The sequence below is a fragment of the Arachis ipaensis genome, chromosome B3 (assembly GCF_059453495.1).
Source record: "Arachis ipaensis isolate K30076 ecotype BB chromosome B3, ASM5945349v1, whole genome shotgun sequence".
NCBI lineage: Eukaryota > Viridiplantae > Streptophyta > Magnoliopsida > Fabales > Fabaceae > Arachis > Arachis ipaensis.
In genome coordinates, this window is record NC_142438.1 from 70,215,956 (window position 1) to 70,240,118 (window position 24,163).

At 34.8% G+C, this 24,163-nt stretch overlaps 3 protein-coding genes across 3 annotated transcripts; 2 read left to right on the top strand and 1 right to left on the bottom strand.

Moving 5' to 3' along the window:
- The first annotated feature begins 8,464 nt into the window (after window positions 1-8,464).
- LOC148571038 (uncharacterized) lies at window positions 8,465-9,830 on the top strand. The gene is made up of 3 exons (XM_088507193.1): window positions 8,465-8,934; window positions 9,039-9,192; window positions 9,300-9,830. The coding sequence occupies exons 1-3, from the start codon at window positions 8,465-8,467 to the stop codon at window positions 9,828-9,830; spliced, it is 1,155 nt and encodes a 384-aa protein (XP_088363319.1).
- An 817-nt stretch (window positions 9,831-10,647) lies between these two features.
- On the top strand, window positions 10,648-12,632 carry LOC148571039 (uncharacterized). The gene is made up of 3 exons (XM_088507196.1): window positions 10,648-10,676; window positions 11,059-11,835; window positions 12,596-12,632. The coding sequence occupies exons 1-3, from the start codon at window positions 10,648-10,650 to the stop codon at window positions 12,630-12,632; spliced, it is 843 nt and encodes a 280-aa protein (XP_088363322.1).
- Window positions 12,633-14,002: 1,370 nt separating this feature from the next.
- LOC148571040 (uncharacterized) lies at window positions 14,003-15,003 on the bottom strand. Its single transcript, XM_088510176.1, has 2 exons — window positions 14,795-15,003; window positions 14,003-14,683 (listed from the first exon to the last, which is right to left on the bottom strand). Exons 1-2 carry the CDS (start codon window positions 14,873-14,875, stop codon window positions 14,168-14,170), a joined length of 597 nt encoding a protein of 198 aa, XP_088366302.1. The 5' UTR covers window positions 14,876-15,003; the 3' UTR covers window positions 14,003-14,167.
- Between the last annotated feature and the right edge of the window lie 9,160 nt (window positions 15,004-24,163).

The window sequence follows — 24,163 nt, forward strand, 5'->3', positions numbered from 1 at the left end:
TGTCGGATTGCTCGTCTCGGATGAAAAATACCAGGTACATCTACCGCACGGCTAATCATCTGTCAGTTCCCACTACTGTCGGAATAGGATCTCTCTATCCTTTTGCACACTGTCACTGCGCCCAACATTCGTGAGTTTGAAGCTCGTCACAGTCATCCCTTTCCAGATCCTACTCGGAATACCACAGACACGGTTTAGACTTTCTAGATCCCAGGAATGCTGCCAATTGGTTCTAGCCTCTACCACGAAGGTTCTAATCTCACGGACTCAGTCCGTGGATCAGAAACCCAAGAGATACACACTCAAGCTGTCGTCCAATGACTACGTTGAGCTCAGATAGAACGGGAGTGGTTGTCAGGCACGCGTTCATAGATTTGAGAATGATGATGAGTGTCATGGATCATCATATTCTTCCTATTGAAGTACGAGTGAGTATCTTAGAACAGAATCAAGCGTGATTGAATAGAAAACAGTAGTAATTGCATTAATCCATTGAGACACAGCAGAGCTCCTCACCCCCACCTATGGGGTTTAGAGACTCATGCCGTCAAAGATATAATATGAGATGTAAAAATGTCATGAGTTGCTAAATGAATCTCTAAAAGTAGTTTTTATACTAAACTAGTAACTTAGGTTTACAGAAAATTAGTAAATAAGTGCAGATAGTGTAGAAATCCACTTTCGGTGCCCACTTGGTGAGTGTTTGGGCTGAGCTTTCAAGCTTTCACGTGCATATGCCTCAAATTGGAGTTAAACACCACCCTGGGCGCCAAAATGGGCGTTTAACGCCAAGAAGTGTGCCAGTTCTGGTGTTTTACGCCAGAAAATTTCCAGCTGGCGTTTAATGCCAGTTTGGGCCATCAAATCTCAGGCAAAGTATGGACTATTATTTATTGATGGAAAGCCCAATATGTCTACGTTCCAACGCAATTGAGAGCGCGCCAATTGGGCTTCTGTAGCTCCAGAAAATCCACTTCGAGTGCAGGAGGGTCAGAATCCAACTGCATCTACAGTCCTTTCTTAGCCTCTGAATCAGATTTTTGCTCAGGTCCCTCAATTTCAGCCAGAAAATACCTGAAATTACAGAAAAATACACAAACTCGTAGTAAAGTCCAGAATTGTGATTTTTGCATAAAAACTAATAAAAATATAATAAAAAATAATTAAAATATACTAAAAACTATGTAAAAACAATGCCAAAAAGGGTATAAAATATCCGCTCATCAGTTATGTATGGGGTATCTTTTATATCTTTGGGTTTGATATTCACATAGGGGAGGGTTTGGCTCGTTGTAGTATGGGGGAGGTGATTGCCATGAGTGTTGCTCATACGCAAATGATTCCTCCCTAAATTGATTCTCCCACTCCATGAAGCAATCCCAACTTGAATTCATTATACCCTACAAAAAATACTCGCAACCAAGCTCCAAGCAACAAGGGTTATAGCTTCATAGAGAATGCAGAAAATAAAAGCAAAAGACATTAATAAAAAAGAAAAATAAACACCTAAATATTAACAAAAACAACCAAATAACCAAAAAGTAAGCTATTTACATCATTGACATATTTACAACAACCTAAGATATAACACCAATTGCCTTCCCTGGTAACGGTGCCAAAAACTTGATGAGTAGCCTAAAGCGGGTTAGGAATTTTATCACAAAATAAGATTTGGCATTGCAAGTATAGTCCCAACCCGACAATCAACCATCAATCAAAGTTTAATCTTTTCCAATACAAAACAATTAACCGAGAGTAGTTAAAACTCGGGTCGTTCTCCCTAGGAATGCAATTGAAGTGTTATGCTTTCGGTTGTGAGGACAAAGGGTTTTTGAAATCAAAGAACGAAAGATAAGAGATGATCAAAATTGGAATTAATGCAATCAAAATGGAAGCAAGGTCAAAACTAGTGAAAATGATATAATGCATAAAAGAGTTTTGACTTGGGAATAAGAGGATCCAAGGAATCCTATCATCGTCATAACCACAACTATGGCAACTATGATGAGTCAATCTTGCTTAGTCAACCCCTAGCATCGAGGAGTAAGTTAAGCAAGTATAATTGACCTTAATCCATAAATCCTAGCTAACTTACCAAATTAATTGGTAAAAAGCTAGCGTCAATGGAAACAAGAGTCAACTAACTACCCAAAAATTGCCATTAGATGTTGGACATTATGACTCTAGTGTCCTAGGAACTCAAATCCCAAGTCAAGGTGTGAAAATCTACTCAAAATTACTAAGTGGCATTTTCACAAACACTTGGTGGGAATAAAACCAAAACATGAAAAATTGTAAAGAAAAAATGAAAACTATAACCAACTATTCACAATATCAACAATAAACATGCAATCAAGCAAATATAAACCATAAGAGACAAAATTCATCAATCAAAACTTCAAGAACTCAAAATTGCAAATATTAACAAAGTACTTAAACCAAAGGAAAATGAAAGTAAAGATGATGTAATTAAAGAGGAAATTAAGAGTACTTACAATAAAGATGAGTAAAATCCAAAATCAAAGCTTGCTTTCAAATGTTACAATAAAAATTTAGTAAACCCTAAGAGAGAATTTCTACCCTACTCCTACTCCTATGAAAGCTTCCTACACTAATGAAAAAAACAAAACTCAAACCTAATGTAACCTAATAATAACTAATACCTTCATATGTGTTGATATCCCCTTCATATAGCACTCCCATTCAGCATCAAGTTTTCCCAAATTGGGCCAAAAGCCTCCAAAAATCGTGAATCACGTGTTTTATTAATGAATTAATGTGCAGGGGCGTGTGCGTATGCACAGATGTGTGCGTACACACAAATGTGTGCATACGCACACTTCGCTGAATGTTCACCTGTGCATATGCACAGAGGGTTGTGCATACGCACACTAGCTGGTTTTCTTCCTGTGCGCACGCACACTTGACTGTTTGCTTCCTCCTTGTTTTCTTCATGTGTTCTCCCTTTGTACATGCTTTCTTCCACTTTTGCATAGTCATTCATGCCTAATTGACCTAAAATCACTCACAAAACACATCACGGCATCGAATGGAATAAAAGTGGGATTAAATTGCTCAATTTAAGCACAAAAATATATGTTTTCACATTTAGGTTCAATTTAGGGATCAAACACCAAAGTATGCTATTTTGGAGATTAAGTGTGAGTTTGTATGATGAAATCCATTCAAATCAAGCCAAAATATTTCATCAAATGTGGACTCATCAAAACTCAACAAGTTTCTTAGAAACTTAGTATACATTAGTGCATTATTTATTATGAATTGGTTCCTCCAGGAAATAAAATTATAGCTCTTCTGGAACCTTCTATCATATTGCCTGAGCCAATAATTGTGTTAACACATTCTTCTTTTTGTACAAGATGAGTAAAATATATATTACTTTTGAGAATGGTATACAAACTTGCACAATCTGTAAGGCAAACATCTTGATATATGTCCTTAACATTTTTTTCAAAGACAAATAATAATAACAATAATAATAATAATAATAATAATAATAATAATAATATAACATAAAATAAGTAAAAATACATGCACGGTAAAATTATATTTCTGAATGGGACTATTTGTCTAAGTAACACTATATATAAAAGTAATATCATATACTAGAGATTTACTATTATTATTGTTGTTGTTATTATTTTAGAACTTGACGTATTCAGTGATTTTGAAATTCTTAATCATAAATAATAATATTTTATTCAACAGTATTTATATATATTATATTTGAAATTTAAGTGTATAAAAAATAAAACTTAATAAGAAATTCTTTACATTATTATTAACATCAGTACTTAACGAACCTAAATATTAAACTTTTACATCATTGATTAAATGACCAATATTTCCTTCAGGATTTTTAAAGAAATCAAATACTTCATAATGAGTGGTATAATTATCAGCAACATCCTTTGAAACAAAATTTGTCTCTTTTCTTTGTTATTTTTTTTTCAAGGATGCTTGGTGGAAATCCACTAAGTGCCTTAAGGTACGACACGTACGTTATCAATGGCCCTTTCCACCACAATAAAAATATTTATTATCTGTTGATTTATTTTGCCCATTATTTCTTTTTTTATCACACTTCTGGTGAGATCCTTTCTTGTGAAAATAATTTCTTTCTTCCATAATTTTTCTTCTTACTAAAGTCTTGCCATTTACCTCTTTTGGGGTTATAATTTATCGCATTTACTTCAGGAAATGGGGCAGTGCCAGTTGGGCGCGCTTCATGATTTCTTAAATGAAATTCGTTGTTATGTTCAGCAACACGAAGGAAAGAAATTAGCTCAAAATATTTTTTTTCAATTCTTTTACTCGATATTGCTATTGCAGGAGCACATTTGAGGCATGGAAGGTCGAAAAAATTTTCTCTAACATGTCATTATTAGTTATCTTTTCCTCCCATAATTTTATTCATGAGATAATTCGAAACATTGCTAAATTATATTCATTTATGAATTTAAAATCCTGTAGACGCAAGTGTGTCCACTCATATCGGGTTTGAGGAAGTATCACTGTCTTTTGATTGTTATACCTTTATTCAAGATTCTTCCACAGATCTATAGGATCTTTTAGTATGAGATATTCATTTTTCAACCTTTTCCCAAGATGACGACTAAGGAAGATGATGGCGATGGCTTTGGCTTTATCCTTTTGGGATGCTTTATTTTCAACCTTAATGGTATCTCCAAGATCCATTGAATCAAGATGAATTTCGGCATCTAATATCCATGATAAGTAGTTATTTTCAGATATATCAAGAGCATTAAATTCAAAATGAGAGACCTTTAACATAATTTAAATTTATTACCTGAGTCTTCCTAAATTTTGATCAGAGCCTCGTGTTGATAATGTGTTGTAAAATAAATAAATAAAGAAGAGAGAATAAATATAAAATAAAGAAGTATAAATAGAGAACTCTAATATTAATATTCACCAATATTATTATCTTAATATAATAGAGATGATTCATATATATATTCACTAATGTTATATATTGCAGCGTACATATATATAAAGAGAGAGAGGAGTATTTTATATATTATTGTTGTGTATTTGTAAGTTCTTTGCGTCATACCACGCTTCTATTTATATACGTACAAAAGTTATACTTTTAAACTTCATTAACTTCAGTTTGTCTTAAGGAACTAAACTTCACTATTGAAAAAGGCCCAAGTCATTAAATAGGCATCCATCCATAGCACAATTATATATCAGTAATAAAAGTAAAGTTTAATTTTGATTCACTCATAATGTAAAGTATTTTATACAGTCGTGCGATCACATCTATTTTTTTATGGCCATTTAAACGAGCAATGTAAAAGTAGTTATTTTTACTAATGTGATGTACATAATAGAATGCACATGTAAAATACTTTACACTAACAGTGTATTAAAATTAAATTCAATAAAAATAATAATAAAAATATAAAAAATTTAAAAGAATAATAAGAGAATAAAATGTGTACATAAAGTATTATTTATTGACAAAAATATTCTATTATTCACAACTTTGATGGTACTCCCTAATTCACCATATTTTGTCCGTAGCCTCTAACATGAATTGGGTTTATTTCCATTTTTTATTCTTCCAATTTTAAAATTCCACGTCGGTAACCCAAATACGTAAACCATTACAATTAGCAGCGGATTAGCTATATTCTTTTTTCCTAGTAATCCGCTATATAACGGTTTTCATATACATCTTCCTTCATAAATAGCGGTAATGTACTGCGGTTTATGGCCACTCTTTGTTGATCCTAAGGGTGTGCATGGTCCGATCTGACCCAAAGACTCGATTCGGTTTTAAACACTTTAGAGATTAATTTGGTGTGATTTTTTCAGGTTTAAGATTGGATAAGGATTTCAAAAATAGACCTGATCATTATTTCGAGTCGGATCCGGGCCATAGTTCGGATCACTCAAACCCGATCCGGTCATCATACACAATTAATATTTTGTTATTAATGATGGATGATGGCTATTCTTATCTGGAATTTAAGTATTGTAAACTTTAATATTGTGTTATTAGTTATTATAAGACTATAAGTTAATGTTTTATGTTTAAAATGCATAAAATTTTAGACTAATGCATCATATTGTGTTATTTGTATTGATTTAAATATTTTGTGTTATTAGACAATATTAGTATTGATTATGGTTATGCTTTAATTTCAGAGAAGAGTTGGTTCTTGTTATATTTTTCTAAGTGAATTTTACCATGTCAAATAATGGTTGGAGTTTTGGAAATTTAGATATTTTCACATGCTAACTTATAAGAAGGTATCAAGATAATGTAATATTAACGGTCCAGTTTTCACCCGGTTTTTACCCGATATAATCGTGACCCGAAAGTGTATAAGTTTCATCGGATCTAAGGCCGGGTTCGGGTCTAAAAAATAGGCCCAGTATATATTTCAGATCGGGTCTAAATCACATCAAATCTAATTTCACCCGACTCATGCACACTCCTAATTGATCCACAATAAAATAATAATATAATAAGAATAGGAACAACACTACAACCATAATACATATTTATATTCTTTATTAACTTTCCAAATAAAGAGAAAATAAAGATTTTTAACATAACTCCATATTGCTTATAAACTTCACTTAAGAACTATATCATATTATATATCATGTCTTATATAAACTTAAATCTACTAATTTTCTTAATTATTAAGACATTTTTAATTAACTCCAACTAATATCTTTACAAGATTTTAATATAGCAAGTTGGCAACTTGTTTTACTAGTTGATAAACATGCTAATATATGATAACATAATTGTGATACACTTTAGTCAAAAAGTTTGACTATTCTTTTTGTAATTTAATCAATTTTGACTTGTCAAACTTGATACAATTTTTATAATCTTATTTTTATCAACATTGATGAATTCAATTTATATATATATTTTTTTTGTTGTACACTTGAATAAGTTGGCATATTAAAACTCCTATAATCTTCTAATAATTTGATTATTAGTAATGGATAAATTTAGTTTAATTTTCAAAAAATGTGTTTCACAAACACAGCAACACTATAGGAAAAGAAAAATCTGAACAAATGTGTGGCTAATTTTGAGATAACAAATCTACATTCATGATGGGTAGTAACTACTTGGCCTTATCAAAAAATTGAGTTTGGTTAACTTGTGCTACATATACAAAATAAGAGTTTTTATTAAAAATATAAAAAAGTGAAGTTTTTAACATATTTATTTTGTATTTATGTTAGGAAAAAAATTATTATCACTTAGGAAAAAATAATTTGTTTTAAGTAAATAAATATAAGATAATATTATTATTAACTTATGATGCCAGATTCAATATATTAGGGGAAGCTTCTAATTCACTAGCAAAGAAGCAGTTTTTATTCAAAATTTGAATTAAGCCTGAATTATAAGACGTGCTATATGTAGGAGCAGTTATCAACATGGAGCGTTAAAATTTGAGTAAAACAGCTATCTATTTAACTTTTGAAATTCACAAGAGGTGCGGGAACAGTTACAAGAAATTCAAATTTTCCGCAAGTGGTGTACAAATGGTAACTGTTAGCTGACATTAAGTTAGTCTATAAATAGAGCTTTAGAAAAATATTGTAATCAGTTCAGTTCTTCTTGGAAAACGCTTAGAAACCCAAAAAATGCTCTCAGCCCCTTGGCATCACAGAGTAAAATTGGGAATCTTAAGTAATTCCTCTGAACTCAAACACTTGTACTTTGCTTTTTTCCAATTTTTATTAATAAAATTCCTCTACTTTTACGTCTTTTTCTTTTTTACGTTCATGTTTCTTCCTTCATTTTCTTTTTAATTTCCTGTTTGCTTTAATTTCTGCATTTTACTTTGCCTCCGGCACCTTGCATATTTTCTTTTCATTTTTAATTTTACTTTCGAAACTACAATTGAGACCTTGAGACATCCACAAAAGGAGTCGTTTCCGCTCCTTAAATTAAGATTGTGAAACAAAGCTCGAAAATTGTTGATTTATTTGTTGTTAACAATGGAACAAAAATTTGAATAAAAAAAATTAGCACGCCCGGTGGGACATTGTCAATAGATTGTAGTTTGTCAAAAGAAAAATCAGGAGTTTTGAATTTGTATGTGGTTGCGCAGTGGTAAGTTCGTGTGTCCAGAGCCAAGAAAATCAGTGTCAGTTGACATGTCAAATACTTCTGCAGCATCTTCTTCTACTTCTAGTGATGAGATTAGAGGAAATAAATCCGAAAATTCTCCTGTGGTTTCAAACGCATAGCCTACCTTGATATCAGTGAGGCATGATGGCGTTGGCCATGCCCATACAGGGTTAAATGCAACTCACATAAATACCGTGGGGTGGCCGCCATATGGCTTGCCACCGGGGTATGTCCCCTCCATGGTGACACAAGGATTGCCTGTGCCTCTCTACTCAACTTTTCAATTATCAAAATCTATGTGGCATGTCAAATGTACCTATTTTTGGGGCGTCAGGTTCACACGTATCACAACAAAATTTTTCACATTCTATTAATACAGGAAATAACAGTGCATCTAATTCTACTACATCCACTGTCACTAGGGTAGAAAATTCCAGACCTGTATTTCCTGACATGTCAAGAGCAATGCCTGTTAATCAACCTAGTCAAACCGTGGGATCTTTAGCAAATATTAGGCAACAGATGGATGAAAGCCACCATGATCTAGTAAACATGTTAACTCATCAGATGGTGACAGTTTTAAATCCTCTTTTAGAAAATATAAACACTAGAATTGAACAATTAAATAGGCAAGTTAATAGGATTGCTACTGTGGTAAATTTAGAAGAAAATGACAACCAAGGTTTAAGATTTGATAATGTCAATCAGAACGGTGGAGCAATTCCTAATTATGATGTTCATATGCCTAGACATGGTCAAAATGCTGATGATATGTTAGAAAGACTTAGGCAAAACAACTTAGGGGGCATTATAATCTAGCAAGAAATGTTGAACAAGTTTTAAACCGTTTGAAATTTAATGTTGGTTGCTTAAATAGGCCATATTTTGTGTCTGCTTTTCCTGAATGTGTCCAACAAGCAGAGCTCCCAAGGGGTTGGAAAATTCCAAAATCCCTTGCAAAATTTTCTGGAAAAGAAAATGAGTCTACAGTAGAGCATATTGCTCGATATACTATTGAAATTGGGAAAGCAGTTTCTAATGAATATCTCAAGATGAGATACTTCCTTCTTCTTTAACAAAAAATGCATTTACATGGTTCTCCAACTTGAGACCAAATTCTATTCATTCTTGGGCGCAGTTAGAAAGAAATTTTCATGATCAGTTTTTCCGAGGTGAATTGAAAGTTAGTCTTACGGATTTATTCTCTGTCAAACGTGCAAAAGGAGAATCCATTGATACTTATTTGGCGCGATTTAGAAACATGAGAAATAAGTGTTTTACTCCGATTCCGAAAACTGAAGTTGTCAAAATGGCTACTAATGGGTTAGAATTTGGAGTTAGGAAGAAACTTGTCAATCAACATACTTTAGATCTTTCCCAGTTAGCTGAAAGAGTAAGACAAATAGAACAAATTAAAAAAAAAGAAAATTTCAAAAAAGATTCTAAAAAAGTTGCATATGTGGATTGTTTTTCCGATAGTAGTGATTCAGATGAGAAAGAGGTTTATATTGCTGAATTGCGTGGGGGTCCTCCTTATGTATGCAAATCTTTGAAGCCTGTTAAAGGAAAAGAAAAGGTTTCTTTATATTCCAAAACTGAAAATAAGACTTATTCTTTTGATATTTCTAAGGCAGATCAAATATTTGAAGTTTTATTAAAAGATAAGTAGCTTATTTTACCAGAAGGAAAAAAGATGCCTTCAGCTGATGAAATAAAGAATAAAAAATTTTGTAAGTTTCATCAGGTATTTTCGCATACCACTAATAATTGCGTCCGTTTCAGGGACTTGATACAAAAAGCAATTGAGGAGGGAAGATTGAAGTTTGAGGATAAACTACTATGAAGGTGGACACTGAACCATTTGCTGCTGACTCAAATTATGTCGAGCCATTCAATTTGTCAGTCAACATGGTAGAAGTTGATGCCACAATGGTTAGTGCTAAAAATGAAAATAAGGACTTGAGAATCTTTGAGCAAGATAAGAAGCCAGTTTATCCTCGTCCTGGTGAGGATCTGTTAGATTTTTTGTTGAGAATTAAAGAATCTCACAGCACCATCGCCATGTGCCCAAAGTGCAATGCTGTTTTTGACAAGGAAGCTACAAAAGAGTTTGAAAAGTACAAAGATGAAGAGAAAGAAAAGACTGAGTTGAGAAAGAAGATTGCTGAAAAAGAAAATGAAACTAACGAGCTAAAGCGAAAAATAGCCGAGGAAAAACAAAAGTTGGGCGGTCAAACTCCTTTGAACAAGTGCGTCAACAATACTGGGGTACAACCCGTCAACCAGAAGATGAAGACTGTGGTCATGATTGATGGAAAACCTTATGGATTTTCTCAAAAGACAAGAGTTTCTCCCACCAAAATTTCAAACAATAAATGGGTCCAGAATGTGAGAAATGTGCAGAATCAACCTACTGCTTTTGCAAGAGGAAAAAACAAATGGGTGAAGCCTAAACCTTTTAAGCCCAGGTACTATGAGTCTCAGTTATGGAACATGAATCATGTACAAGACGGAGGTAGTATATATATTCCAAAAAATGTGCCTATTCCCTCAAAGCCAATTTATTCTTGTTATAATCCTAACATGTAACAGGTTCCTAATTATTCTCCTTGGCCAAATTGTCAAAATATTTTAAAATATTCTCCTTTTACAACTTTTGAGCAGAAAGAGAATATACCTGAGTATGTTTCTTTGGATCCATACAAGGGACACGGAGTAGATTTGCCTCCTTTGTCAACCATGGCCAAGTCTACAGAAACAGGCAATTCTTCTAATCACCCTACATGCAATAAAAATGTCAAGAAGAATCTTGCTGGAAAGAGGGTAATGGTTGAAAACAAGGGAGAAAAGAATGAAGATTTAATTACTGATAATTTTGACACTAGTTTTGATGACAGCTTAGAAGCAATATTTGGTGTTAAGCAACCTATAGCTGTGGTGTCAATACTGCCTGAGGAGTATAGTCAAGTTCAGGAAGTAGAGTCATTAGAAGATGATTATTATGATGTTTTTCCTGGAAGCAAATGCTTATTGCTAGATGACAATATGTGTGGTGGAGGATTATTTGAGAAGCCTACTGAAAATGATAAGGAACACTTGCGTCCACTGCATATCAAGGCTCGTGTTGATGGAAGGATAGTCAATAAGATTTTGGTTGACGGGGGAGCTGCTGTTAATCTCATGTCTGAAAAAATGATGGAAAAGTTTGGAAAGACTGAAAAAGATCTGATTAAAAGTAGCATTGAGGTAACAGATTTTAATGGAAGGACTTCTTCTGTTAGAGGTGTGGTTCTACTATCAATTGAGGTTGGTTCTATCAATAGGCCAACTCTATTTGTTGTGGTTCCTTCAAAGGCTGGTTTTAACTTGCTTTTGGGACGTGATTGGATTCATGGAATGGGTGCTATTCCATCCACTTTACATCAAAAATTGATTTTCTGGAATGAAGATGGAGGAGTGGAAGAAGTTCCTACTGATAATAGTACATGTTACTATGATGAGATGCATGTGGAGTTCAGGATGTATAATCCTAGAGTCAAGCCACTGACAGTTGACACCAAGGTATTTAATCCTGAAAGTATTGAGATGTGTAAAATAGATATGAATGGTTTTATTTTAAAAAAATGCATCAAGTTTAAAATCTTGGACAAAAATAATTTCTCATTGACATTTGGGTATGTACTTCATAAATACCAAAGCCTAATTGACTTAGAAATTCTGTTGAGTCTCTTAGCGCTTGGAGTCAAAACTATTAGAATGTTAGTGTGGATATTTTATAGGATTAGAAATTTTATCAAATTTAATTGACACCTGAAGTTTAACATATGAAAGAAACGACTTCACGAAGTTAAGATTTTGTTACTTCTGAAGTTAGGCAAATTGTGTCAATTAAAACAATGAAAGTGTGTGTCAAAAAACTCTTAATTGAAATATTAAAGGTCAAAACAAAGGTCAATTGATACACATTTAATGTGCCGAAATTAGAACAGATATCATTTGACACACTTAAAAATTTCATACAAAAGAATAGACCCCATCGACAGTTCAACTATTAATGTAAAAAATTTTATAGACTTTGAAATTCTGTTAAGTCTATTACTAGTAGGCATTTAATCTGTCAAACGGATGTGTCTAAAATGTCAATTGACTCTCAATATCAAAAATAAGAAAAATGTCAATAAACAACTAAATTTTCTCACTTTCAATCATTGCATATCTTCAAGTGAGAAATTTTGGAGGCATCTTGTTAGGCAAAAAATTATTATCACTTAGGAAAAAATAATTTGTTTTAAGTAAATAAATATAAGATAATATTATTATTAACTTATGAAGCCAGATTCAATATATTAGGGGAAGCTTCTAATTCACTAGCAAAGAAGCAGTTTTTATTCAAAATTTGAATTAAGCCTGAATTATAGGACGTGCTATATGCAGGAGCAGTTATCAACATGGAGCGTTAAAATTTGAGTAAAACAGCTATCTATTTAACTTTTGAAATTCACAAGAGATGCGGGAACAGTTACAAGAAATTCAAATTTTCCGCAAGTGGTGTACAAATGGTAACTGTTAGCTGACATTAAGTTAGTCTATAAATAGAGCTTTAGAAAAATATTGTAATCAGTTCAGTTCTTCTTGGAAAACGCTTAGAAACCCAAAAAACGCTCTCAACCCCTTGACATCACAGAGTAAAATTGAGAATCTTAAGTAATTCCTCTGAACTCAAACACTTGTACTTTGCTTTTTTCCAGTTTTTATTAATAAAATTCCTCTACTTTTACGTCTTTTTCTTTTTTACGTTCATGTTTCTTCCTTCATTTTCTTTTTAATTTCCTATTTGCTTTAATTTCTGCATTTTACTTTGCCTTCGGCACCTTGCTATTTTCTTTTTATTTTTAATTTTACTTTCGAAGCTACAATTGAGACCTTGAGACATCCACAAAAGGAGTCGTTTCCGCTCCTTAAATTAAGATTGCGAAACAAAGCTCGAAAATTGTTGATTTATTTGTTGTTAATAATTGAACAAAAATTTGAGTAAAACAATTTAATAAAAAAATTAAATTTTTTATTAATAGTAATCTTAATATATACTCTAGCAAAATTCTAAAGGATTTTCGGAAATTAATTCTTTCAATTGGAGATCATAGAATTTATGTTGGTTCATTAAAAACGTTTGGTTCATAGAATTCTTACAAGTGTTTGAAAACGTTTGGTTCATTAAAAACGGGATCTCATTTTAAATTTTATTCTAAACGTAAAATGTTTTGTATCAAACTATCTATTAATACTGAAAGGAACAAAGATATAAGCATAAAATCACGAAAAGATAAAGTAAGCTAAAAAGTTTTAACATCTATCAAGAAAACTAGTCCCCACGGCCACGAGGCTCAACCCTCGCCATGTTCAGAACATAAGCTACGCCGATAGCTGAATACATGGCGACACAAGCGAGGGTCATGCCCACTCCCGTGTCGATTCATACATTAAAATGCTTCATATTCGGTATGCCCCCTTCCATTTCCTCCATCAGACTACGTCTTAATCCATTTCTGATTTTACACCACATAAATCCACCGAATTCTTTCTTTCTATCCAGTATTGGCATGTTACTAAATAACACGAAGAACATTTTCACATTATTAACACTTATAATATTATAATATACATTGCAACGTGGTAAGTTTCTATTTTGTAATGTTCCCCACACATCAAACATGCTTAGCATATCGAGTGAGAACGAAAAAACTTCGCATAACGCACAAAACTCCAGCTTGTATACGTTTTTGGCGTAAGATTAGACATCTTACTTCTCCCAATTCCAAGTAAAAAAGGTAGACATCAGAATGCAGAAAACAAGTCCTTGTTACATTCATCTAACCAAACGAATTTACATCAATAACCTTCCCCTACCATTATATCTATACTAACAATTAACGACAACAAAACATTAAAAAAAAACGCCAGAAAAATATTTAACTATCCCTAACAAACCAAGCCACTTTTTCACTTTCACTTCTTAGTCTTCTTCGCCGCTGCTTTCTTCGCTGGAGACTTCACGCTTTTCGGCTTTTTAACTGGCGTCTTCTTCACCGGCTTGGCAGCAACCTTCTTCGCCGGAGCCTTCGCTTTTGTCTTCCGCTTCGGCTTTGCAGAAGTAGGGGCAGTTTTGGCTTTAGGTTTGGCAGCGGCCTTCTTCGTAATGGCAGCTGGTTTGGCTTTAGGTTTGGATGCAGGCTTGGGACCAGGCTTGGAAGCCGCCGCCGCTTTAGGCTTGGCGGCGGCAACAGAAGAAGCCTTCGCTGGAGCCTTCACTGGAGCGGGAGGAGAAGCAGCTTTCGGCGCAAGCTTGAATGAATTCTTCACTTTCACGAGCTTTCCAGCAGCGACGGATTTCTTGAGGTTGTGGAGAAGAAGCTTCCGGAAGGTTGGTGGAAGATTCTTGTGCTTCTCTTCGATGAACTTCGTTATCGCATATTGACTTGAACCAGTTCTCTCTTTCAAACTCGAAATCGCGTCCGTTATCATCTAGAAAATAATAACACATCGAATTAGAATTCACAAATCATCATTTATAATTCACAATTTTCGAATTTAAATTTAAATTTTGAATGGACTATGAATAATTTTTGTGCATACCTCGGCGAAGGTGGGGTGAGAAGGAAGCTTCTTGGACGAAGCCGTTTTCTTGGTCTTGGGCTGTGCTGCGGCGGTAGACATGGCTGAAACTGAACCACAAAATTTAAACCAGAGAGGTTGCAATAACCGTTTTCGAGAGAGAGAGAGAGAGAGAGAGAGAGAGAGTGCTTTATGTGATGAAGAGTTGGGTATGATACAGGCTTATGACGAAGAGATAGACGGTAGAGGGGAATTTATATAGAAGGTGGTGAGAGGGAAATGGCGAGTTCTGATTGGTTGGGATGGGGTTCACACGGATCGGGAACCTTTGTGGAGTTTTGAACTTGAACCGTTGGATGAGTGTTTATCTACGGTGGAGATCGCGAGTCAGCGGAAGCACTTGGATTGTGGATGGACGCTAACTAAGGTTGCATTGGGGTTTCGGGGTTGCGGATTAGAGCTTTGTTTTATTTTGTTTCCTTTTGGTTACTTTTCTACCTTCTTTTTTTTTTGGGTGTGTTTCTAGGGTGATTTAATTTCGGAATAATATTTGATTTAATCCATGGTTTTTAATCAAGTTTGGTGTTCTTCTCGGTCTGCTTCTCCGGATTTTAGACACTCTTTTTTGGCCTATTTGCTTCATCAGATTGAGGGAAATTTTCTTTACAACTTCCCTTGTGTTTTCCAGTATGAAATGTGATTTTTTTACTTTATTTTTGGTATTCAAGTTATGAATCCAAATCAATGTGATTTTGTGCTTGGTTGGGATCCATAATCAAATGGTACACCAATCCTAGGGTACAAAACTTGGGTTGGGATCCAAAAGGTTGTGTTTGTTTATTATTTCAAATTAATGAATATCTAGATACAAAGGCATATACGCAAATAAGATAAAGATAGAGAAAAATACATATATATTCTTACTTTAAAATTGATTACACATCTGTTTTAAATATTTTTATATTTTTATATAAATCGAATTAAATTAGTGATGGCAACGGGTCTTTATGGACCCCCTGTCCCCGCTTCCGATAACATTCCCCATCTCTGTTTTGTTCTCGCAACGGGTAACGGGAACTCCGTACCCACCGGAGAATCAGATATCCGCAAATTAAAAAAAAAAAGAAAAGTATGAGAAGTCAATGGAATATTTGTACAATGTGTACATTGGAAGTTTAGGGAGTATTAGAGATATAACCATTAGTGTTACCTTTTTCCCATCAGCTGAAACTTTTGGGATGAGTGGTATCATGACATGGTATTAGAGCGCTAGGTCCGAAAGGTCAAGAGTTCGATCATTGGTGAACTCCAAAATCAGTTTAAACATTGTACAAATAGTTCATTGTCTCCCTAGCGGGATCCTTAAAAAAAATATTAAAAAACGAAAAAAAAATTTTAAAAAAAAATTTTTAAAAATCAAGATAATCTTTAATTGCCATTACAAACATAATTTCATTAGGCTTCAAAGATTCAAATAGCAATAACCGATAAAATATATTCATGAAAACATAATTTATCACTCCAAAACTAAACACTGCTACTCTAATTTATGAGAATAAAATACTATTACAACATCCACCAATAATGGTGGTAATATGGTATAATTGACAAGAGCAACCATATTTAAGTGATTAGTATCCACCTTCAAAACTTGTGAAAATGATAAATATATGCGTTGTTCTTTCTACAAACATATATATATAGTGAGAATCTGGATCTTTCAAAATAAAATTTGGAGGAAGTAAACCCTTTTCAATTAGAGGGATAGAATCTAAATATGATTTTTTTTTTTTTTTATAAACTAGTACTCTCAGACTTTTGAAATCCCGGTCTGGCTGTAGGAATATAGAAAATGTGTGCATAAGAAGAGCACCAAACCAAATCTCCACAACTATAATCTATAGGCATTTAACAACAAGAATTCATATGTATATATACTTCATATATAATTCATCAAAGGCAAATTTGTTTGAATCCTATTCCTATATCGATAAGAACAATTAAAAGTTAAAATCAAAATCGTATAATAAATCAACAATAATATGAAAAAATAGTGTATTGTATATAGTTTACTTACGGCTGTGTTTGGTTTATGTCTTAAAATGATGAAGACATAGACACAAATACACAAGAGTACATAGACATAAGAAGATATTAATTTTGTATTCTGTTTGATAATTAAGACATGAACAGAACACACAACTCACAATTTTATTAAAAAGTCAATTTTACCTTATTCATTTCAGTATCACCATCACCACTTCTATCTTTTCATTTTTCATACTCTTTCAAAATCATCACAATTTACCATGGCATCACATCTTCAAGACCAACACAGATTTTTTCTTAATTTTTTGTAATTCTTCATCCAAAATAAAATCAACCTCATAAGCATAAAAAATTTACCCAAAATTACTAAAAATTAGCATAACAAACATAAATCTCCATCAATCTAAATACAGAATAAGTTATCACTTCATCTATGGCAAAGAACACCAATAAAGCTTAATCCAAAAAAAAATTTAAAACAAATACAAATTAAATCTGAGGCGGAACAAGGCAACAGAGTAAATGAAAAAGAAAAAAGAAAAAATGGAGAAGAATGAAAAGAAGATGAAAATAAGAAAAAATGGAAGAAGGACAGGACCGACTAGAAAATATCATTTCTGTAACGAGATTTGTGGTTGCTTCCACTATAGATCTACAGTTGCTCTCGCTGCCAAAGAGAAGAAGAACAAAATGTGAATGGGGAGAGCGTCTTCGTCGTTACGACAATCGTTGTTTGCTGTGACGCTACCTGCAAGGAGAAGACAGAAGACAAACAACACCACCAAAGAGAGGATGGAAGCAACGCCATTGAAGCCCAAATTAGGCAACAACAATGAGCAGAGAGTATGGAGGATGAGAGGGGAAATGAAGAATGGTTGAAGAAAAAAATTAGGTTGAAGGGATAAAATGGTAAAAATTATCAGTGTCTCAACTTAAAAATTAGTGTCTCAGCTAATTGGAAAGACACAAAATACATATTTTTTGTGGGTATCTCTGTGTCACAGTGTCTCTCTTAGTTTGTGTCTCACATGCCAAACAAAGAACACGTTCCACCGTGTCTCTGTCTTTGGCATACACAGACATCAACCAAACGGTGCCTACATGAACATATCCTTCAGAGAGACACATATTTAGCAGAATCACAAAAATGCTTCAAGGTAAATCCCAGAAATCACATAAATCACTACAATCATAGAAAATCAAAAGACATCACATAAATTATAGAAATCACAACAATCATAACAAATCAGAAGAAATCACAAATTCACAGAAATTAACACAATCACAGAAAATCAGAAGAAATCACAGATTCATAGAAATCACAGAAATCACAACAATCACAGAATAATTGAAGGAAGGAAGAGCAACGAAGGTTACTGGCTTACTGCGAGAGTTGTTGCGAGGATGATGACAACTGCGACACTAACTATTGCAACAAAGGTGGGGCTATTAAATCAAAAAATAACACATTCTCTTATTTTATTATTTCAATCATGAGAGAAATTTGCTTACTATTTCAAAAATTCCAATTAAAAATAAAATCCTAAATCCTAAATAATAATAATAATAATAATAATAATAATAATAATAATAATAATAATAATAATAATAATAATAATAATAAATGGTTAGATAAGAGATGTTGATTATGAGAGAGAATAAGGGAGGGACTCATTAAGGCCATGGCTTTAGTTCGCTTCAAAGAAAAAAATCGTAAAACTCTCGATGATGATGTGGACTAGCTGTTAGTTCAGTTCAACCAAAAAATAGAGGAACCCAAAAAATGTGACATCAAAGAATGAAAAAGAGAACAGAGAGAAAACGTAACGAAATCAATGTTACCAGCGTTTAAGTGACGCCCCTCCGAGATGATGAGATCTGGTACGCGGAATCGTGATTACACTTTAATTATGTAAAATTCATTGCTCTTTCTTTCCCTGGAAATGGCGCCAAAAACTTGATGCCAAGACCATGGTTCACAACTCCGTGTAACTGACCAGCAAGTGCACTGGGTCGTCCAAGTAATACCTTACGTGAGTAAGGGTCGAATCCCACGGAGATTGTTGGTATGAAGCAAGCTATGGTCACCTTGCAAATCTCAGTCAGGCAGATATAAATTGATAGTGGTGTTTTCGAATAATAATTAATAGAATAGGGATAGAGGTACTTATGTAAATCATTGGTAGGAATTTCAGATGAGCGAATGGAGATGCTTTTCGTTCCTCTGAACCTCTGCTTTCCTGCTATCTTCATCCAATCAGTCTTACTCCTTTCCATGGCTGGCTTTATGCAAGGGCATCACCGTTGTCAGTGTCTACATCCCCTCCTCTCAGTGAAAAATATGCTCACATGCTCTGTCACAGCACGGCTAATCATCTGTCGGTTCTCGATCATGCTGGAATAGGATTCACCCTCCTTTTGCGTCTGTCACTAACGCCCAGCACTCGCGAGTTTGAAGCTCGTCACAGTCATTCAATCATTGAATCATACTCGGAATGCCACAGACAAGGTTTAGACTTTCCGGATTCTCTTGAATGCCGCCATCATTCTAGCTTACGCCACGAAGATTCCGGTTAAGAGATCTAAGAGATATTCATTCTAGCTTATTTCATGTAGAACGGAAGTGTTTGTCAGGCACGTGTTCATAGGGGAGAATGGTGATGAGCGTCACACATAATCATCACCTTCATCACGTTCTTGGGTGCGAATGGATATCTTATAAGCGAAATAAGATGAATTGAATAGAAAACAGTAGTACTTTGCATTAATCTTTGAGGAACAGCAGAGCTCCACACCTTAATCTATGGAGTGTAGAAACTCTACTGTTAAAAATACATAAGTGAAAGGTCCAGGCATGGCCGAATGGCCAGCCCCTCTGATCTAAGAACCAGGCATCCAAAGATGATCAAAAGATTCAAAGATGGTTCAAAAGATGCCTAATACAATAGTAAAAGGTCCTATTTATAATAAACTAGCTACTAGGGTTTACATGAGTAAGTAATTGATGCATAAATCCACTTCCGGGGCCCACTTGGTGTGTGTTTGGGCTGAGCTTGAGTGTTGCACGTGTAGAGGTCTTTCTTGGAGTTGAACGCCAGCTTTTGTGCCAGTTTGGGCGTTCAACTCTGGTTTTGGCTCCTTTTCTGGCGCTGGACGCCAGATTTGGGCAGAAAGCTGGCGTTGAACGCCAGTTTATGTCATCTATTCTTGGTCAAAGTATGGACTATTATATATTGCTGGAAAGCCCTGGATGTCTACTTTCCAACGCAATTGGAAGCGCGCTATTTCAAGTTCTGTAGCTCCAGAAAATTTACTTTGAGTGCAGGGAGGTCAGAATCCAACAACATCAGCAGTCCTTCTTCAACCTCTGAATCTGATTTCTGCTCAAGTCCCTCAATTTCAGCCAGAAAATACCTGAAATCACAGAAAAACACACAAACTCATAGTAAAGTCCAGAAATGTGAATTTAACATAAAAACTAATGAAAACATCCCTAAAAGTAACTAGATCCTACTAAAAACATACTAAAAACAATGTCAAAAAGCGTATAAATTATCCGCTCATCAAAATCCAAAACTATTACAAAGTGATAGGCGGCAAGGCCAAGTAGCCAACTTTATTAGGATTTTGTGGCAGGTAATCTTAGGCCAAGTAGCCAAATTTATGATTAACTTTATTAGGACAGGTAATCTCAGGCGAGTGATGAGCCGACAAGTGCTGTGGTGACCTTGAGAGTGACACGAGGAAGTGGTGAGTAGGGTTTGGGGAATGGCGGAGTGGCGGCGGAGGTGAGTAGGGGTTGGGTTCGGTAAGGATCTGAGGGAAGGATTGAAGGAGAAATCACCGAAGGAGAAATCAGGAATGGAGGAGGCTAAGGTTTTCCAAACATATATATATGTGAAGGGTATTTTAGTCTTTTCGATATAGCGGGGATTAAACGAGTACCCACGGGGCAGGGACCTCTATCCCCGTTTATTATACGGGTCCCCACCCCCCGTCCCCGCGGGGAAAAAATACTTTCCAAACCTGTTCCCCGGCAGGTAATTCCCCGCGGATATTCGCTCCATTGGAGGAAATTGCCATCCCTAAATCAAATTGACTTAATTTATGCTATTTATATATAAATTGAATTAGTTTAATTTAATTTATTATTTATACAAATTATTTATTTTTCATTAATTTTAAAACATAAAAGTTAATAAAAAAATATTTTTTTAAATTTAAATAAAATATTAAAAAATCAAAACAAATAAAAATAGAAATTCGAATTTTATGTTTTTAGTTCAAATTACAAAAAAATTACATTTTTACAAGCTTATGAATTTAACACGAAATAATAAACAATTTCTACTTTATGATAGATTTATAATATTTATTTATGATTTTATTTTCAAAAAATTATCTTACAAAAAGGTAATTAAAGCCAAGTTGTGTGGTTTTAAGTTTAAAATCAATTAAAACTCATGATTTTCATAGTAATTAGGTATTTTCTTATTTTTAATTTAAAGCTTTAATAATTGAAAACCAATGAAAATTTTATATGCTTTAATTTGAATATTGAGCTTTTAAACCTTATTTTATGAATAAAAAAATTTAATTTGATTATCTCTAATTTTTTAATTAGAATACTTATTTGAAAATAATTTATAAGTTGATAGATACATAGTATTTTTATAAATAATTATTGTTGGATCAAATTTAGTTTCAATTACTACTTACCCTTATTTTTATTAAAAATACCTAATCAAAACCCTAGTCCCCAAACCTACACTTTCCTAACCTTAATTTTGACCTAAATGACACACTCCCTCACCCTTTTGACTAAAAACAGCCGCCACCCCTTACCCTTTTCTTCCCAACGAATACATACCACACACACAAACACACCCAGGCAGAAGAAGAAAAGTGAAGGGGGAGAAAGACCATGCTGGCGACGTTGGGGCTCGTCGCCACTATCGTGTCGCCGTCGGGAGTCAGAGCTCGAGGGAGAGAGGGCATGCCAGCTAATGCCGTGCGCAAAAGGGGAAGAAGACGCCGCCATTGCAGCCAGCTCCGTCACGCCTAGTTGCCGCTGAGCTCACCATCGTCATCACAGCTGTGGGCTAGGGCTTCGAAAGGAGTGAACACGAGGATGAGGAAGGAGCTATTGAGTATTGTCGTTGTGCATTTATCGTGATTCCACCATCGCTGTCGCAGAGATGGGAGATGCGCGAGGGGAGAAGGTCACAGAGGAGGAGGAACCGGTGGGTGCCAGAGGGCGCCGTCGCCGCTGTTTGGGTCACGGTGGTCAAAGCCGCTACTAATGGAGTTCGCCAGAGTTGCTCAAAGGTTTCCTCCACTCCTTTTGATTTTGTTCTAGCTATGCCGCCGTGCCTGATTGCTGGGAGCAGCACTGACATTGCCAGAGTCAGCCACTGGAACTACAACTGCTCTGTTCTTGGTTCACTACAAGAAAAAAGCTCTATGGCCATGCTTTTTTCTTGCCACGCTTTAAAAGCGTGGCAAAAAGTGGTCAATGGCCACGCTTTTATGAGGGTGACGACTGATTAGAGATTTGGCCACATTTTTTCTTGCTACGCTTAAAAAGCGTGGCGAAAGGGGTCTATGGCCACGCTTTTATGAGGGTGGCAATTGATTCAAGATTTGGCCACGATTTTTTTGCCACGTTTCAAAAGCGTGGCCATAGAGAGAAACAGGGATGCTTTTAAAGCGTGGCGACATGTTTTCGTTACCGTGACATTTTAAAAGCGTGGCCATTTCCTTTAACTATTTTGGCACACTTAAAAAATGTGGTCAAAAGGTATAAGGAAAAAAGAAAGCTTTTATTCAAAAAACAGTTTCGAAACTCTTTCCCATTTACATGAAACCATTTTGGCCGTTCCCTAAACACTGAAACACTAGCACATAACCCTAAACACCAGTGACGGCAAAGAATCCCAGCACTCCGAAGAACATCGCTGTCGCTCCCTCTTCTGGCACTCCCACCATCCCTGGTCCCTTTGTCGGCACTCCCTCTCCTCGTTGGTGACTCCCTTTGGCGGTGACTCTGACTGTCCCTCGCAAACCCTCCATCGATGCCCCTCCGATGCCGCTCCCTTCCGTCGCCACTCCCTTCCATCACAATGCCCCATCGGCGCTCTCTCTTCCGACACTCCCACAATCGCTGCTCCGATCCCACCATAACTCTCTCACCAAACTCTCTCTCTCTCTGGAGCAGCATCAGTAACACCTTAGTACCTTACGCATCATCCAGTTTAGTTTCCCAGGTTCTATTCCTCAACTTCCACTTCTACATCCAGCAGAGGCTTTTCTTGGTGAGTTCAGCTCCTTTCTAGTTCTTTTTTTCCTTTTCCCTCAATTTTTTCGTGGATTTTGGTGGTCGAGATTGCTCGTTTGGGGGATTAGAGTTTGGCAAGCTTGGAATTTAAAGATTTTAATGAAATTCCCAGTTTTATTTGTTTGTATTGTTATGTTATGGTATTATAGATTTGTTCTAGCTTGTCGTTGCTATTGTTGCTAGGGTTTCTCTGTTTTGTTTATTATTATTATTATCAATTAATTATTAATACTATGATATTTTGTGACGTGGATTGCATAATGGTGATTGACTTTAGTGGTTTAGTTGTTGCAGATTTGGTAACTTAGGGTATTATTATTGGAAGTGAGCGAGTGTGAAATGTAGAGGGCAACTGAGGACACAAAAAGCATGGAGAAGAGGTCACTTGAGGGTGGAGAAGATGACCAGCTTGAATGAAAGAGGCTTGTTCTTGCCAGGTGCTTCTTTCAACAGGTTTCTAAATTTTGCGAATAAAAACCAGCAGATAAGTTAAATTTTTCCTCTCAAATTTATTTAATCTGTTAAAGAAAACAAAATCTTAATCTTCTCCAACAGAATATCCTAATTTTTGTTACTTAGATTTCTGTTTTCTTTTCTACCATGAATTTTTCCTTGTAATATATAATATATAGTAACTATATACAATTTTGAAAATTAACATTGTCTAAGTCTATTATTCTTAACATGTAACTAATAAATTTGAAATATGATTGATCAGAAACCTTGATGTATATAATATCAACTGAAATTGAATTTTGTTCAGCCATAAGTCCTGATTTCCTATCATCAATATGATGGAATTTTTTTCAGCTAACAATTTTCCTTTTCCTTTAAGTTTGTGAGTTCTATCCATCAATGGATACGCATAAGAGAGGGAAGAACTTCATGGAAACCAGCATTAACAAATCCAAGGAGCTTTTGAAAAGCATGGACCGTGGCCATGTTTCAGATATCGGTATGACAGAAGTTAACAAAGATCTTGTGGCATCAATTAAGGAAAAACT